We start from the raw sequence: 18,181 nt of genomic DNA, 5'->3' as shown, positions 1-18,181 counted from the left end.
ATAGATGGGCCAAATGGAGATGGGGGTGACATCTTGCTCAGCATGGACAAGTTGGGCTGATGGGTCTGCTCCAGTGTTGTGTAACCCCATGCCACGATGTTTAGTTTTTGTTTAGTTTAGAGATACAGCGCGGAAACATGCCCTTTCGGCCCACCGGGTCCGCGCCGACCAGCGATCCCCGCACATTAACACTATCCTACACACACTACGGGCAATTTTTTTTACATTTACCAAACCAATTAACCTACAAACCTGTACATCTTTGGAGTGTGGGAGGAAACCGAAAGCCCACGCAGGTCACGGGGGGAACGTACAAACTCCGTACAGACAGCACCCGTAGTCGGGATCGAACCCAGATCACCGGCGCTGCATTCGCTGTAAGGCAGCAACTCTACCGCTGCGCCACCGTGTCCAGATTCTGTCGGGTGCTTTTGCTGAACTGACATTCAGAGTCTGTTTGGCTTATTGCCAGCTCATTGAAATTTGTAAACGAATTTGGCTGACTGTGAGAAGGGGCTTTCCCTTCAGATCTTTGAGACACAATGCAAGCTGCCTTCACGCGGCTAAAGTGGGAACGAGCCCATGATCCATCTAATTCTGGAATGTGGATTTGCTGAAACCAGGAATGTGACTCAGTATTTGCTGTCGAGATGTATCCAACCAGCCCATTCTCTGTCACTCGTGACATAATGTCCAACCTGCAATAAATTACACAGCTTTTCTGCTTGGCAACGCAATTGCTCACACATTCATTGTGAACAACCGGTCTGGAATCCACAGGGCCGATAGAACTATGTAGAAATGAACAATAAGTATCAGTTATGGTGCTGCACCTATTGATTTAGGAAGTTCTGAACGTAAGTCAATTAAAGACTATCGACTTTCTTGAAGTCTCGCTCCAAACGCTTGAACACAGAATGAGAGGTTGCAACTCAATTGTAATGGGATATAGAACATAAAATATAGAACGTAGACACAAAATGCTGGAGTAACTCAGCGGGTCAGGAAAGCATCTTGGGAGAGAAGGAATGGGTGATGTTTCGGGTCGAGACCCTTCTTCAGTCTGAAGAAGGGTCTCGACCCGAAACGTCACCCATTCCTTCTCTCCAGAGATGCTGCCTGACCCGCTGAGTTATTCCAGCATTTTGTGTCTACCTTTGATTTAAACCAGCATCTGCAGTTCTTTTCGACACATAAAATATAGAGCAGTCTTGCACAGGGAGCCGTGTGTATGGAGTTTGTACGTTCTCCCCGTGACCTGCATGGGTTTTCTCCGAGATCTTCGGTTTCCTCCCACACTCCAAAGACGTGCAGGTTTGTAGATTAATTGACTGGGTAAATGTAAAAATTGTCCCTAGTGCGTGTAGGATAGTGTTAATGTGGGGGGATCGCTGGGCGGCACGGACTCGGTGGGCCGAAGGGCCTGTTTCCGCGCTGTATCTCTAAATCTAAATCTAAAAAAAGCTTCCGCTCCGCATGTCAGCTTCGATCTGGAGCACTTTGTATTTTACTGTAGCATTCTCCTTTAAAATATGAATAACTTAAAAAATATAACACCAATTTCAAAGAAACCTCTTCCATTAGCACCAAACGGACGACGGTGAGTAAGGTGGGCCTAAAATTGTCGCGCTATCATGCATCGTTTTGGCTGTAGTTTAGGAACAAACAAACAAACAAACGAGAGTTTTAGTATATAGATGGGCCAAATGGAGATGGGGGTGACATCTTGCTCAGCATGGACAAGTTGGGCTGATGGGTCTGCTCCAGTGTTGTGTAACCCCATGCCACGATGTTTAGTTTTTGTTTAGTTTAGAGATACAGCGCGGAAACATGCCCTTTCGGCCCACCGGGTCCGCGCCGACCAGCGATCCCCGCACATTAACACTACCATACACACACTACGGGCAATTTTTTTTACATTTACCAAACCAATTAACCTACAAACCTGTACGTCTTTGGAGTGTGGGAGGAAACCGAAAGCCCACGCAGGTCACGGGGGGAACGTACAAACTCCGTACAGACAGCACCCGTAGTCGGGATCGAACCCAGGTCTACGGCACTGCATTCGCTGTAAGGCAGCAATTCTACCGCTGCGCCAGCGTGCCGCCCTCCAGCAGATGAAAGTTCCACACAAAAAGCTGGAGTAACTCAGTGGGTCAGACACTATCTCTGGAGAAAAGGAATAGGTGACGTTTCAGATCGAGACCCTTCTTCAGACTGAGAGTCAGGGGAAAGGGAAACGAGAGAAATAGATGGATGCAGAGAGATATAGAACAAATGAATGAAAGATATGCAAAAAGTAACGATAATAAAGGAAACAGGCCATTGATAGCTGTGGGATAGGTGAGAACGAGTATAGACAATGAGACTCAACAAGACGACTTTGAAGCTGGTACGACTTGGGTGGGGGAGGGATGGAGAGAGAGGGGATGCCGGGGTTACTTGAAGTTAGAGAAATCAGTGTTCATACCGCTGGGCTGTAAGCTGTCCAAGCGAAATATGAGATGCTGTTCCTCCAAATTGGGTTTGGCCTCACTCTGACAATGGAGGAAGCCCGGGACAGAAAGGTCTCTGTGTGGGAATGGGAAGGGGAGTTAAAGTGTTTGCCAACCGGGAGATCAGGTAGGTCCAGGCAGACTGAGCCTGTCAGTCTCACAGTACCATGAACGAAGAAGGGTCTCAACCCGATGATGTCTGACCCTCTGAGTTACTCCAGCATTTTGTTTCTATCTTTGGTGTAAAACCAGCATCTGCAATTCCTTCCTGGACAAGATGAAAGTTTTACAGAACAATTTCAAAGATGAGTGGGAAATTCATCTCTGAATTTAGTGATTCAACATCACTAAATCACATGTATTTGTTCATCGCGCCACCACAAACCTTGGTGCTTACCTTCATAACACAACAACTTCAGAACATGTCATTGGTTGTGAGCTAGCATGAACGGCACTCTACAAATTCAATCTCTTCGTCATTTTCTGCTGAGGTTTGAGCCTGTTGTCGGAGGAGGAATTATTCACGGCACCACCAGCGGGCGGTCACGGTGGCGCAGCGGTAGAGTTGCTGCCTTACAGCGAATGCGGCGCCGGAGACCCGGGTTCGATCCCGACTACGGGCGCCGTCTGTACGGAGTTTGTACGTTCTGCCCGTGACCTGCATGGGTTTTCTCCGAGATCTTCGGTTTCCTCCCACACTCCAAAGACGTGCAGGTTTGTAGGTTAATTGGCTTGGTAAATGTAAAAATTGTCCCTCGTGGGTGTAGGATGGTGTTAATGTGCGGGGATCGCTGGGCGGCGCGGACCCGGTGGGTCGAAGGGCCTGTTTCTGCGCTGTATCTCTAAACTAAACTAAACAAAGCTGTTTCAAAATCAACAAAAGGTCAAGATAAATAATCGTTTACTTCACAGTTATTTTCCGTACAATGTCTCATAGTCCATTCATTGCCATGGAACCATGCCCGAGCAAGGCGTCAGAACCTTTAGAAGAATAAGGCACAGTACCCCAGTCAGGAAGGGAAAGTACATGAAGTTCAAGTAAGGTCTTGAAATATTTCAACAGTTTAATCTCAGAAGCTTTACAAACTGGAAATAGCCAGGAACTGCCAAGCATTGAATGAATTATGTTGACATTTACTGGGAGTCAGCCAATGTTCTCTGCTAATGCTTGTGAGACAGTTTCAGTTCAGTTTAGTTTAGTTTAGTTTAGAGATACAGCGCGGAAACAGGCCCTTCGGCCCACCGGGTCCGCGCCGCCCAGCGATCCCCGCACATTAACACTATCCTACACACACTAGGGACAATTTTATTTACATTTACCAAGCCAATTAACCTACAAACCTGCACGTCTTTGGAGTGCGGGAGGAAACTGAAGATCCCGGAGAAAACCCACGCAGGTCACGGGGAGGACGTACAAACTCCGTACAGATGGCACCCGTAGTCGGGATCGAATCCGGGTCTCCGGCGCTACATTCGCTGCAAGGCAGCAACTCTACCGCTGCGCCACCGTGACCGCCCGAAAATTTATTGTCGCCTGCATCGAGGTACAGTGAAAAGCTTTTGTTGCGAGCTAACCAGTCAGCGGAAAGACAATACATGATTACAATCAATCCATTTACAGGGTAATTGATCCATTTGACAGTGACAGGAGAATGGTAAATAGAACATGAATTCTCAGAAACATTTGATGACTATTAATGATTGATTGATAAATACAGCATGGAAACAGACCCTTCGGCCCAGCGAGTCCACGCCGACCATCAATCGCCCATTCACTCTAATACTATACTATCCCATTTTCACAGCCACTCCCTACATATTAAGGGCAATTTGCAGAAGCAAATTAATCTATCAACCTGCATGTCTTTGGGAGGAGACTGGAGCACCCAAAGGAAACCCACGTGGTCACAGGGAAATGGTGCAAACTCCACACAGACAGCATCTGAGGTCAGGACTGTCAAACTACAGTCTCTCTCTTTTTCTTCGCCCATCGAAGCCATGCACTCCCTGCCTTAGGGAGAGACAGTGTGTGCAGGGGAGACAGTGTGTGCAGGGAGATAGTGTGTGCAGGGGAGACGGTGGGGGGAGACAGTGTGTGCAGGGGAGAGTGTGTGCAGGGGAGACAGTTTGTGCAGGGGAGACAGTGTGTGCAGGGGAGACAGTGTGTGCAGGGGAGACGGTGGGGGGAGACAGTGTGTGCAGGGGAGAGTGTGTGCAGGGGAGACAGTTTGTGCAGGGGAGACAGTGGGGGGAGACAGTGTGTGCAGGGGAGACAGTGTGTGCAGGGGAGACAGTGTGTGCAGGGGAGACAGTGTGCAGGGGAGACAGTGTGTGCAAGGGGAGACAGTGTGTGCAGGGGGAGACAGTGTGTGCAGGGGAGACAGTGTGTGCAGGGGAGACAGTGTGTGCAGGGGAGACAGTGTGTGCAGGGGAGACAGTGGGGGAGACAGTGTGTGCAGGGGAGACAGTGTGTGCAGGGGAGACAGTGTGTGCAGGGGAGACAGTGTGTGCAGGGGAGACAGTGTGTGCAGGGGAGACAGTGTGCAGGGGAGACAGTGTGTGCAGGGGAGACAGTGTGTGCAGGGGGAGACAGTGTGTGCAGGGGAGACAGTGTGTGCAGGGGAGACAGTGTGTGCAGGGGAGACAGTGTGTGCAGGGGAGACAGTGTGTGCAGGGGGAGACTGTGCAGGGGGAGACAGTGTGTGCAGGGGGAGACAGTGTGTGCAGGGGAGACAGTGTGTGCAGGGGAGACAGTGTGTGCAGGGGAGACAGTGTGTGCAGGGGAGACAGTGTGTGCAGGGGAGTCAGTGGGGGAGACAGTGTGTGCAGGGGAGACAGTGTGTGCAGGGGAGACAGGGTGTGCAGGGGAGGCAGTGTGTGCAGGGGAGACAGTGTGTGCAGGGGAGACAGTGTGTGCAGGGGAGACAGTGTGTGCAGGGGAGACAGTGTGGGGAGACAGCGTGTGCAGGGGAGACAGTGTGTGCAGGGGGAGACTGTGTGCAGGGGAGACAGTGTGTGCAGGGGGAGACAGTGTGTGCAGTGGAGACAGTGTGTGCAGGGGGAGACTGTGTGCAGGGGAGACAGTGTGTGCAGGGGGAGACAGTGTGTGCAGTGGAGACAGTGTGCGCAGGGAAGACAGTGTGTGCAGGGGGAGACTGTGCAGGGGGAGACAGTGTGCAGGGGAGACAGTGGGGGAGACAGTGTGTGCAGGGGAGACAGTGTGTGCAGGGGAGACAGTGTGTGCAGGGGAGACAGTGTGTGCAGGGGAGACAGTGTGTGCAGGGGAGACAGTGTGTGCAGGGGAGACAGTGTGTGCAGGGGAGACAGTGTGTGCAGTGGAGACAGTGTGCGCAGGGAAGACAGTGTGTGCAGGGGGAGACTGTGCAGGGGAGACAGTGTGCAGGGGAGACAGTGGGGGAGACAGTGTGTGCAGGGGAGACAGTGTGTGCAGGGGAGACAGTGTGTGCAGGGGAGACAGTGTGTGCAGGGTGGTGTGAGGGTGGGGCAGTGTGTGCAGGGTGGTGTGAAGGTGGGGGGGGCAGTGTGTGCAGGGTGGTGTGAGGGGGGGCAGTGTGTGCAGGGTGGTGTGAAGGTGGGGGGGGCAGTGTGTGCAGGGTGGTGTGAGGGGGGGCAGTGTGTGCAGGGTGGTGTGAAGGTGGGGGGGGCAGTGTGTGCAGGGTGGTGTGAGGGGGGGCAGTGTGTGCAGGGTGGTGTGAAGGTGGGGGGGCAGTGTGCGCAGGGTGGTGTGAGGGTGGGGGGGGCAGTGTGTGCACGGTGGTGTGACGGTGGGAGGGGGGGGTGGGGGGCTAGTGGGGAGGGGGCAGCACGTGCCCAAGTGTCAGTGCGTGGGGGTGAGAGAAGGCCAGGCTGTGAAGAGTTAGAGAGACAAGGAGGTTCAGCACCGGACGCTGATGACTCATTCTGAATATTTATGTGTGAAGGTCTGGAATTCCTGCAAAATTAAAATGATGTAATGCTTCAGAAATGATTCTGAGTAATAGAGCAGCCAGCCAAGACAGGCTGAGTGAACCAGCCTGGTTTATGTTCTTTGAATGCTCATTAATCCTCTGCAATTTCTGTACCCCTTTGGGCTCAAGGATGATTTGCATTCATTCTCATTTGTTGCTGGATAACAAGTCTAATGAGTGACCTGTGCCAGGCACAGATAGAAACATAGAAACATAGGTGCAGGAGGAGGCCATTCGGCCCTTCGCGCCAGCACCGCCATTCATTGTGATCATGGCTGATCATCCACAATCAGTAACTCGTGCCTGCCTTCTCCCCATATCCCTTGATTCCGCTAGCCCCTGGAGCTCTATCTAACTCTCTTTTAAATTCATCCAGTGAATTGGCCTCCACTGTCTTCTGTGGCAGAGAATTCCACAGATTCACAACCCTCTGGGTGAAAACGTTTTTCGTCACCCCAGTTTTAAATGGCCTCCCCTTCATTCTTAGACTGTGGCCCCTGGTTCTGGACTCCCAACATTGGGGACATTTTTCCTGCATCTAGCTTGTCCAGTTCTTTCGTAATTTTATACGTCTCTATAAGATCCCCTCCCATCCTTCTAAACTCCAGTGAATACAAGCCCAGTCTTTCCAATCTTTCCTCATATGCCATCCCGGGGATTAACCTCGTGAACCTATGCTGCACTGCCTCATTAGCAAGGACGTCCCTCGAATTAGGAGACCAAAACTGTACACAATACTCGAGATGTGGTCTCACCAGGGCCCTGTACAACTGCAGAAGGACCTCTTTACTCCTATATTAAAGTCCTCTCGTTATGAAGGCCAACATGCCATTAGTTATCTTCACTGCCTTCTGTACCTGCATGTTTACTTTCAGTGACTGGCGTACACGGACACCCAGATCGGGGGGGCAGCTGCATATAGGATGGACAAGCGTGTAGTTTTGGAAGTTTAGTTTTGTTTGTATTTTTAAGTACTTCTTCTTGCGTTTGAGGCAGCAGAAGTTATCAAGATAGCTTTATTTGTCATCCAATATTGGACGAAATTCGGTCACCCACAGTCCAACAATAAAAGCATTAAATAGGCATTCAAATTACACAACCCCAAAAACCCCCAAAACACAGTCCAACAATAAAAGCATATGAAGCTGCTTCTGCTTCTGCTTTTTTAAAGTTTAGTTTAGTTTAGAGTTTCAGGGCGGAAACAGGCCCTTCAGCCCTCTGGGTCCGCGCCGACCAGCGATCCCCGCACATTAACACTACCCTATACCCACTAGGGACAATTTACATTTATACCGAGCCAATTAACCTCCAAACCTGCACGTCTTTGGAGTGTGGGAGGAAACCGAAGATTTCGCAGAAAACCCACGCGGTCACGGGGAGAACGTACAAACTCCGTACAGACGGCGCCCGCAGTCGGGATCGAACCCGGGTCTCTGGCGCTGTAAGCGCTGTAAGGCAGCAACTCTACTGCTGCGCCACCGTGCCGCCCGAGTGGTGAGCTTCTTCAAACCTCTGCTCTGCGATGGTGGCAGTGGAGGGGAGGAGTTGACAGTGGAGGGGAGAGGTTGACGGTGAAGGGGGGAAGTTGGCATCTGTGAAGAGGCGGCAGGCAAACGCACCTCCTGCATTCCCAGTCGCGCCCCACATTGATCAGCTCAGCAGGCAGGGAACGTCGACCTGAGCAGACAGGAGCGGAAGGAAAGGCATGGTGTGTTTATGGCGGTGTCGGGTGGCTGGGCTGGTAGATGCCGCTGCGAGAAGCCGTACAGCAGCTGGGCAGGCGAGGGAGTTGGCATGCAGCCAAGAGCATGTTGCTCTTGCTGGGCCAGCAAGATGCCCTCATTAATCCAATGCCACTAGGATGCCGGGCTTTAACGCGGGCAATTGAACAACTGCACGTTTCAATCTCTTACCTTGCTGGAGATGCGATTGTTTTCTGGATCGTATCTCCGGTCGCTCTGCAGCCTAACATCGTGGAGCTGGCGGCCTTGCTCGAGACTAACTTTGAGCCCCACCGCGGGGCCGTGGACTTACCATCGGAGCCTGCAATCTCTTGCCTGGGATCAAAGCTCCAACACATTTCACCATCGAGGAGCTCGCAGTCTCGGGTAGAGACTGATGTCGGGAAGCTCCAAAGTTGCAAAAGGTTTTGACCAGCCCCGACCCGGGGTCCGATCACTCGGAGCGGAGGAGATGTGAACCCCCCCGATGCGGGAACTTGATTGCCCCGACGCGGAGGGCTCGACCGCCGACTAAGGGATCCATAATCGCCCTGACAGCGGAAGGCTCGAGGCTCCCGACCTCAAGTTCAAACATCTTCCTCTTTGTTCACCCGCGGTCGGGGCTGTTGAACCATCCGCAGTCGCCGCTGCCGACTGTCTGAGGCCCTCGCGTCGGGATGATCCAAACTCCGGCGTCGGGACGGTTGAAAAACTCTCTGCGGCATGGGGCTCCCGAGTCGGCCTCTTCTTACCGGAGACTGCGGGCTTCACGGTGTTAAAGTCTACAGGCCCCACGGTTGGAGCTCTCCACCGTCGATCCTCGGCAAAGGGATCGCAAGCTCCACAATGTTAAAGTCCGCGCCGCGCCCGCAGCATCAAGCGCCGGGCCGGTCTCCAGGAAAGGCCACCAACTCCTCGACGTTAGGCCGCAGTGGGGATGGAGATCCTCGGGCTTTGGCTCCCGGGATACGTGTACATATGACACTAAAGAGACCATTGAACCATTGTTTACCCTGTGCTTCTCAGTACTCTTGCTGCACAGATGTGGCGTTCTCACTGTCTTCCTGAACACTTTCTAGCTCTTAGCATCCTTCGGTCAAAGATTTCCAGAAAATCTGTTACACTTTTACCAAAGAGGTTTTGAGAACTGCCTTAATTTAATGGCATGTAAATATATAAACCTCCTGTGTCGAGTCACCTTTAATAACAGGCTAGAGAATGGAGGGAGAGATAGATCAGCCATGATTGAATGTCGGAGTAGACTTGATGGGCTGAATGGCCTCATTCTGCTCCTATCACATGATCTTATGACTGGTACTGCAGGAGTAAACACTGAAAGTTGATTTCTCAACCACACAGTTTCAGGATGTTGAGTAATCAATGCAAAAATATATGAATGATAAATATCCAGCAACTCTACAGAAACTCTAGACTACAGAAACTCTAGACTACAGAAAGTTTATGGGGGAAAAAAGGCAGACTGTGCCTCATCTCCCCGTCACTCTCGATATCAAAACCTCTCAAAGCAAAGCCTCACACTCACTCTCCACATGCCACGCAGTGAAGAAAGCCAATGGAATGTTGGCCTTCATGACAAGAGGAGTTGAGTATAGGAGCAAAGAGGTCCTTCTGCTGTTGTACAGGGCCCCAGTGAGACTGCACCTGGAGTACTGTGTGCAGTTTTGGTCTCCAAATTTGAGGAAGGATATTCTTGCTATTGAGGGCGTGCAGCGTAGGTTCACGAGATGAATTCCCGGAATGGTGGGACTGTCGTATGTTAAAAGACTAGAGCGACTAGACTTGTATACACTGGAATTTAGAAGGATGAGAGGGGATCTTATTGAAACATATAAGATTATTAAGGGATTGGACACATTAGAGGCAGGCCACAGTTTAAGAATAAGGGGTAGGCCATTTAGAACGGAGATGAGGAAAAACCTTTTCACTCAGAGAGTTGTGAAGCAGTGGAATTCTCTGCCTCAGAAGGCAGTGGAGGCCAATTCAATGGAAGTTTTCAAGAGAGAGTTAGATAGAGCTCTTAAAGATAGCGGAGTCAGGGGGTATGGGGAGAAGGCAGGAACGGGGTACTGATTGAGAATGATCAGCCATGATCACATTGAATGGCGGTGCTGGCTCAAAGGACCGGATGGCCTACTCCTGCACCTATTGTCTATTGTTTCCAGATTACACTCACTCCCCACATCACACTCACTCCCATCACACTCACTCCCCACATCACACTCACTCCCCACATCACACTCACTCACTCCCCACATCACACTCACTCCCATCACACTCACTCTCCCCATCATACTCACTCCCATCACACTCACTCTCCCCATCACACTCACTCCCCACATCACACTCACTCCCATCACACTCACTCTCCCCATCACACTCACTCCCCACATCACACTCACTCCCCACATCACACTCACTCCCATCACACTCACTCTCCCCATCACACTCACTCTCCCCATCACACTCACTCCCCACATCACACTCACTCCCATCACACTCACTCCCATCGCACTCACTCCCCACATCACTCTCCACACCACACTCACTCCCATCACACTCACTCTCATCACACTCACTCCCACCACACTCACTCACTCCCCACATCACACTCACTCACTCCCCACATCACACGCACTCCGAAGATAGGCACAAAATGCTGGAGTAACTCAGCAGGACAAGCAGCATCTATGGGTAGAAGGGAAACGTTCCTTCCTACACGCTTACTTAATCTCTGCATTACACTTACTCCCCAAGCTGTCACTCTGCACCTACCTTTTAAAAGTCCTGCTCTCCTGCTACTGCCTTTAGCTTGTCCAACTGAAACTTGTATGTGTAGGAAGTCAAGTCAAGTCAAGTCAAGTCAATTTTATTTGTGTAGCACATTTAAAAACAACCCACGATGAACAAAGTGCTGTACATCAGTTCAGGTACTAAGAACAAACATACAATGACACACAAACATAACAGCACATACATAAACAGTTCACAGCGCCCCCCTCAGAGGGCCTCAAACGCTAGGGAGTAGAAATAGGTTTTGAGCCTGGACTTAAAGTGGTCGATGGAGGGGGTAGTTCTGATGGGGAGAGGGATGCTGTTCCACAGTCTAGGTGCTGCAACCGCAAAAGCGCGGTCACCCCTGAGCTTAAGCCTAGACCGCGGGATAGTCAGTAGCCCCAAGTCGGCCGACCTGAGGGACCAGGAGATAGAGTGGTGGGTTAGAAGGAAGGAACTGCAGATGCTGGTAAGTTTGTGGATGGCACCAATATCCGTCAAGTAGTGGATAGCGAAGAGCGTTATTTATGACTAGACCAAGTGGACCCGTTGGGCCCAAACCTCTCCTGCAATGGTGCAGTACTCTCTCCTCCCCCCCTCCCTCCCGTCCCCCCTTCCCCTCCCTTCTCCCCTCCCTCCCTCCTCCCCCCTCCTCCCCCCTCCTCCCCTCCCCTCCCCTCCACCTCCCCTTCCTTCCCCTCCACCTCCCCTTCCCTCCCCTCCCCTCTCCTCCCCTCCCCCTCCCTCTCTGCCTCCCCCTCCCCCCTCCCTCCCTCCTTCTCCTTCCTCCCTCCTTCCCCTCCCTCTCCCTCCCCTCCCCCTCGACCCTTCCCACTCCCCTCCCCCCTCCCTCCCTCTCTCTCTGCCCCCTCCCTCCCCCTCCCTCCGTAGGAGATAGATGTAAACTTTAAAATGTGAATATCTTTAAAAATATAACACCGATTTCGATTAAACTTCTTCCATTAGCACCAAAGGGACGACGGTGAGTAAGGTGGGCATAACATTGTCGCGCTATCGTGTACCGTTTTGGCTGGAGTTCAGGAACAAACAAACAAACAAACGAGAGTTTTAGTATTTAGATTACAACATGGATCAACTGTGGTAGTGGACCAACAAATGGTCGATGGAATTTGGCTTGTACAAGTGTGAGATGCAGACTTTGGTGCATTAAACCAGGAGGGAAATAACGCATACATTATGCGTTGGGGTCCTGGAGAGTGCTGTAGAATAGATGCATCGTTCCCTTAAAGTGGAGCCACAGGTGGAGAGGGTGGTGAGGTGGGCATTTGGCATACTTCCTTCATCTGTCCGGGTACAGAGTAAAGAAGTTTGGGGGTATTTATTCACAAAATGCTGGAGGAACTCAGCAGGTCAGGCAGCATCTCAGGAGAGAAGGAATGGGTGACGTTTCGGGTCACCCATTCCTTCCCTCCTGAGATGCTGCCTGACCTGCTGAGATCCTCCAGCATTTTGTGAATAAATACCTTCGATGTGTACCAGCATCTTCAATTATTTTCTTATACAGAAGTTGGGGCATCGTTTTTCAAGACCATACTTGGAGTATGGTGTGCAGTTCCGGCCACACAGTTATGGAAAGGATGCCATTCACAATGATGGAAGAGTGCGGAAAAGGATTAGAGGACTTACATTATGAGAAGCCGAATAGGCTAAGATTTTAGTCCCTGGCTTTTAATCAGGTCCCTCGTGGTCGGCTGATCCGGAAGATTAAGATGTACGGGATTCACGATGATTTGGGCGTAAGGATTGAGAACTGGCGTATTCACACAAGACATCGTGGAGTGGTGCGGCCTTTCTTGGAGACCGGCCCGGCGCTTCAAGCCGCGGGCGCGGCGTGGACATTACCATCGTGGATCTGGCGATCCTTTGCCGGGGATCGACTGTGGAGAGCTCCAACCGCGGGTCCCTGTGGATTTTAACACCGTGAAGCCCGCGGTCTCTGGTAAATAGAGGCCGATTCGGGAACTCCATGCCGCTGAGTGTGACAATAGACAATAGACAATAGCCAGCACCGCCATTCAATGTGATCATGGCTGATCATTCTCAATCAGTACCCCGTTCCTGCCTTCTCCCCATACCCCCTGACTCCGCTATCCATAAGAGCTCTATCTAGCTCTCTCTTCAATGCATTCAGAGAATTGGCCTCCACTGCCTTCTGAGGCAGAGAATTCCACAGATTCACAACTCTCTGACTGAAAAAGTTTTTCCTCATCTCCGTTCTAAATGGCCTACCCCTTATTCTTAAACTGTGTCCCCTTGTTCTGGACTCCCCCCAACATTGGGAACATGTTTCCTGCCTCTAACGTGTACAACCCCTTAATAATCTTATACGTTTCGATAAGATCCCCTCTCATCCTTCTAATGTGCTTCAATTCTGCCCCGACGCCGGAGTTTCGATCTTCCCGCGCGAGGGCCTTGGACATCGGACAGTCGGCAGCTGCGACTGCGGACGGTTCAACAGCCCCGACCGCGGGTGAACAAAGAGGAAGATGGTTGAACTTTATTACCTTCCATCACAGTGAGGAACGTGGAATCCGCTGTGGTGGATGTTTATGCTAAATTTTATTTTATGTGGATGTGTGTCTTGTTGCTTTTCACTTAGTGTGGCTGTGTGGTAACTCAAATTTCACTGTACCTTAATTGGTACACGTGACAATAAATTGAATCTTGAGGGGTGTGGTGGAAGGTATCCCAGTGGAGGTCTTTGACCGGTGGAGTTCCATAGGGATCTGTGCTGGGACCTCTGCTGTTTGCGATACATATAAATGCCCAAGCGTTCCACTAACGCTTGAGAAACTACACCATAATGCTCGTACAATCTTGGTTGATGGTATGGTAATCGCCAACAGATGTATTTTGAAACTATGGAAATCAGACTCTGCTCCTCAGTTTGAGACTTGGTTAAGAGAATTAATGGGCATCTTACATGTAGAGAGGCTGAGATATGAATTGTCTGACAACCCTCAAAAGTTCTTCAACATATGGAACCCAGTACTGCAGCATATTAAGGACAAGTAAAACTGTGTTTCCTGTCAAAAATACTCATGTTTTTGTGCTTTTGTCTTTGTTGTCACATTGTAGTTATGTTTTTTAAATTTTATTTTTACTTATTCATTTGTTTGTTTTTGTTTGTTTGTTTTCATGATTATGTCGGGGAGGGGAGGGATGGGGTTTACTGTTGTTGTTGTTATATGCACTGTAATTAATTAAATTAAAAATGAAAAAAAAAACATTAAAAAAAACGTATAAATGCCCGAGGCATGAATGTAGACGCATTGGCGAGTAGGTTTGCTGATGACACCAAAATTGGAGCCGTTGCAGGCGGTGAGGAAGGCTGTCAAAAGATACAGTGGGATATGGGTCAGCTGCAGAAATGGGCGGATATATAGCAGATGGAGTTTAACCCCAGCAAGTGTGAGGTGTTGTACTTTGGGAGGTTGTGTACAGTTAATGGCAAGACCCTCAACAGCATTGACGTGCAGAGGGATCTTGGAGTCCAAATTCATAGCTCGCTGAAGGTGGCAGCACAAGTAGATAGAGTGGTAAAGAAGACACATGTTATTGCTTGCCTTCATTGCTAGGGGCATTGAATGTAAGAGTCAGGAAGACATGATGTGGCTCTATAAGACTTTCATTGGGCTGCATTTGGAGTATTGCGTGCAGTTCCGCTCGTGCAGTTCCGTTACTGGAAAGGTGTAGAATCTTTTTAGAGGGGGCAGAGGAGGTTTACCAGAATGCTGCCTGGACTAGAATGTTTCAGCTACAAGGAGAGGTTAGATAGACTTGAATTGTTTTCTCAGGACCATCAGAGATTGAATAGCCTCCTCCTGCACCTATTTTCTATGTTTCTATGTAGTAGGCAAACCTGCTTTGAAAGACTTTTTGTCCATTTCTACTCATCTCTTTCGGTGTTCCTGTTAGGTGTCAGTCCCGTATATTTCAGGCACAGAACAACAGAGCCTGATATCCAGCCATTTGTTCTCTCAGGAACTGTCTGGTTTTTACAGCAATCTGACAACGTCCAAATTAACTCACCGTCCGAGATCCTTGTGTTTCTTTTAAATAAATCTCAGCTCAGTCGATCTCGGGGTCTATCCAAGCCACTCGATGGCGGCACAGCTAATGGAGCCGCTGCCTGACCAGTGCCAGAGACACAAATTTGACACCCAGACTTTGGGTGTTGCCTGTGTGGAGTTTGCACGTTCTCCCCTGTGCCTGCATGTGTGTTCCTCCGGGTGCTCCAGTTTCCTCCCACGTCCCAAAGACATGCGGGTTTGTCGGTTAATTGACCTCTGTAAATCACACCGAGTGTGTCGTAGGGAGTGGATGAGGATGTGGGATGCCATGGATGTCATGTGCATGTTCGGCGTGGACTTGGTGGGCTGAAGGGTTTGTTTCCATGCCGTATCTCTAAACTAAACTAATCTAATGACTGGGCCTATATCACACATCTATCCTAATTTGAGGAAGGACATCCTTGCTATTGAGGGAGTGCAGCGTAGGTTCACCAGGTTAATCCCCGGGATGGCGGGACTGTCATATGACGAAAGACTGGAGTGACTGGGCTTGTATTACACTGGAATTTAGAAGGATGAGAAGGGATGTATAAAATTATAAAAGGACTGGACAAGCTAGATGCAGGAAAAATGTTCCCAATGTTGGGGGAGTCCAGAACCAGGGGCCACAGTCTAAGAATAAAGGGGAGGCCATTTAAAACTGAGGTGAGAAAAAACTTTTTTGTTGTGAATTTGTGGAATTCTCTGCCACAGAGGGCAGCGGAGGCCAATTCACTGGATGAATGTAAAAGAGAGTTAGATAGAGCTCGAGGGGGCTAGCGAAATGAAGGGATATGGGGAGAAGGCAGGCACGGGTTACTGATTGTGGATGATCAGCCATGATCACAATGAATGGCGGTGCTGGCTCAAAGGGCCAAATGGCCTCCTCCTGCACCTATTTTCTATGCACAAAATATTGCAGTGCTTACCCACAGGCTTGCATAGACTTGACCACCGCACAACAGCACAACGGGTATAAAGTGTGTGTGAATTTGAGTTTTCGGAGAGAGAGGCTATACTGGCTGCCTGAGCGTTTCTGAACGCTCCAGTGCCTAGGCTCTCTTCCACCTGGGTGAGTAGAATGAAGAGTTAAACGAACTCGGTTGTCTGACTGTTTCTGTCAATAGGTCATGAACTACGACAACTGCACAAATTCTCAGAGCTTTTATTTGCACTAAAGTAACATTTATGAATCAGCACGTATAATCATTGAAGTAAACCAAAAAAAAACATACGAGGTTACAAATACATGAATATGTTACATTCATAACAAAGAGAACTATCTTGCTGTTTTCACTTTTTCCATTTTAGCAGCTCATGAAACGTGACGATGTTGCAGAAGGATGAAGTTAACACACGGTTGTGCGTTTGCACTCTTCCTTGATGAGCTGCAGAGGAAAGCTTGGGCTGACCCTTCCCCTAGGGTATATAGTAACTATCTGCTCCCAACATTTACAGAGCTACTGGGCTACTGGGAACCCTACAGCACACTCGGTGTGCGATTCAGTCGGCTGCACGGCTCTCGTTATACGCATGCTCTGGTTTCCATAGGAACTCTTGAATTTTGACAAGTCTAACCCTCATCGTTGCGAGTAAAAAAAAATTTTCATTAGAGAAATACAATAACCAGCGATCATCACTGAGAACTACGGACGTGAGCAGGGACCATCCATGCCGCCAGCAGGAACGGAGGGAATCAGCTCTGGCAAAAAAAACGGAGCAAAATGATGTCTTCCCGCCTCCACGCTCCGCCAATACCATTCACACCAAGTACTCAAACACTGTGGATGTCACTGAATAAAATATACTTTGGTGATAAAATATTTTTATATTAAAAAAAAATCATTTTTCTTAATGCTGCCTTAACAATGACGATTAAAAGAAAATGTGACTTTTAGATTTTTTTTAGATTTAGAGATACAGCGCGGAAACAGGCCCTTCGGCCCACCGAGTCCGCGCCGCCCAGCGATCCCCCCACATTAACACTATCCTACACACACTAGGGCCAATTTTTTACATTTGCCCAGTCAATTAACCTACATACCTGCACGTCTTTGGAGTGTGGGAGGAAACCGAAGATCTCGGAGAAAACCCACGCAGGTCACGGGGAGAACGTACAAACTCCGTACAGACGGCGCCTGTAGTCAGGATCGAACCTGAGTCTCCGGCGCTGCATTCGCTGTAAGGCAGCAACTCTACCGCTGCGCCACCGTGACCTCCCCCCCCCCCTTCCTACACTGTTCCGACCCACCCTTGCATCTTGACATCCAACTAACTCCTCTGAATCTGCCACCCATGTCTGGTGACCAACTCTTTACTCTTTACACCACATTCCATGCCTGACAAGCCAGGGGGGGGGGGGGGGGGGGGGGGGAGGGCGGGGGGCATCTCGGGACTTTTAGACAACAGTCAGCCGTATTCTGACCCTGGAGGCCCCCTGATGATGTTGAAATACCCAGCCAAGGCACCGAAGTCGATATAAAGTGAGCGGTTTCGTTTTCCAACTGTTGATTCTTCGGTGCTGCAGATGGAGTTATCTGAAATGTAAGTGAAAGTAAATCAGGATCACAAAAGTGCGCAGATCTCTTTACAAACTTCATAAAGACAAAATCAGACTTTATACCACTTGACAGGAAACACGAGCAAATCTGTTGCTTCATCATGGGGCCTGGCAGATTTTGCAATTTCTCTGGCCAACGTCATGGTTACAACATTGGCGTATTTATAGCTTTTGGAAGAGGAAGTTGCATGAACTAAGCTTCGGTTAGTCTTGACCCGAAACGGCACCCGTTCCTTCTCTCCAGTGACGCTGCCTGTCCCACCGAGTTACTCCAGCCATTTTGTATCTATCTTCTAAGCTTCCGTAAAGTTTCACATGGTCAACAGCTCTGGGTAGTTAGATCGCATGTGATCCAGGAAGAGCCAGCTAACTGGATACATCTCTGCTCAGCTCACCCAAAGCTGCCTGATCTCCCGGTTGCTAAACACTTTAACTCCCCCTCCCATTCCCACACTGACCTTTCTGTCCTGGGCCTCCTCCACTGTCAGAGTGAGGCCCAGAGCAATTTGGAAGAACAGCACCTCATATTTTGCATGGGCAGCTTACACCCCAGCGATATGAATATTGACTT

At 49.8% G+C, this 18,181-nt stretch overlaps 1 protein-coding gene across 1 annotated transcript in view; it reads right to left on the bottom strand.

Moving 5' to 3' along the window:
• Positions 1–16,257: 16,257 nt before the first annotated feature.
• map3k8 (mitogen-activated protein kinase kinase kinase 8) overlaps positions 16,258–18,181 on the bottom strand; it is a 35,771-nt gene continuing 33,847 nt past the window's right edge. Inside the window, exon 7 of the mRNA XM_078429623.1 lies at positions 16,258–17,587. Within this exon, the coding sequence (XP_078285749.1) occupies positions 17,460–17,587 (128 nt within the window). The 3' untranslated portion in view covers positions 16,258–17,459. The remainder of the gene's footprint in view (positions 17,588–18,181) is intronic.

Source organism: Rhinoraja longicauda, chromosome 2 (genome assembly GCF_053455715.1).
Source record: "Rhinoraja longicauda isolate Sanriku21f chromosome 2, sRhiLon1.1, whole genome shotgun sequence".
Lineage (NCBI taxonomy): Eukaryota > Metazoa > Chordata > Chondrichthyes > Rajiformes > Arhynchobatidae > Rhinoraja > Rhinoraja longicauda.
This window is presented reverse-complemented; position numbering and strand designations above follow the sequence as displayed.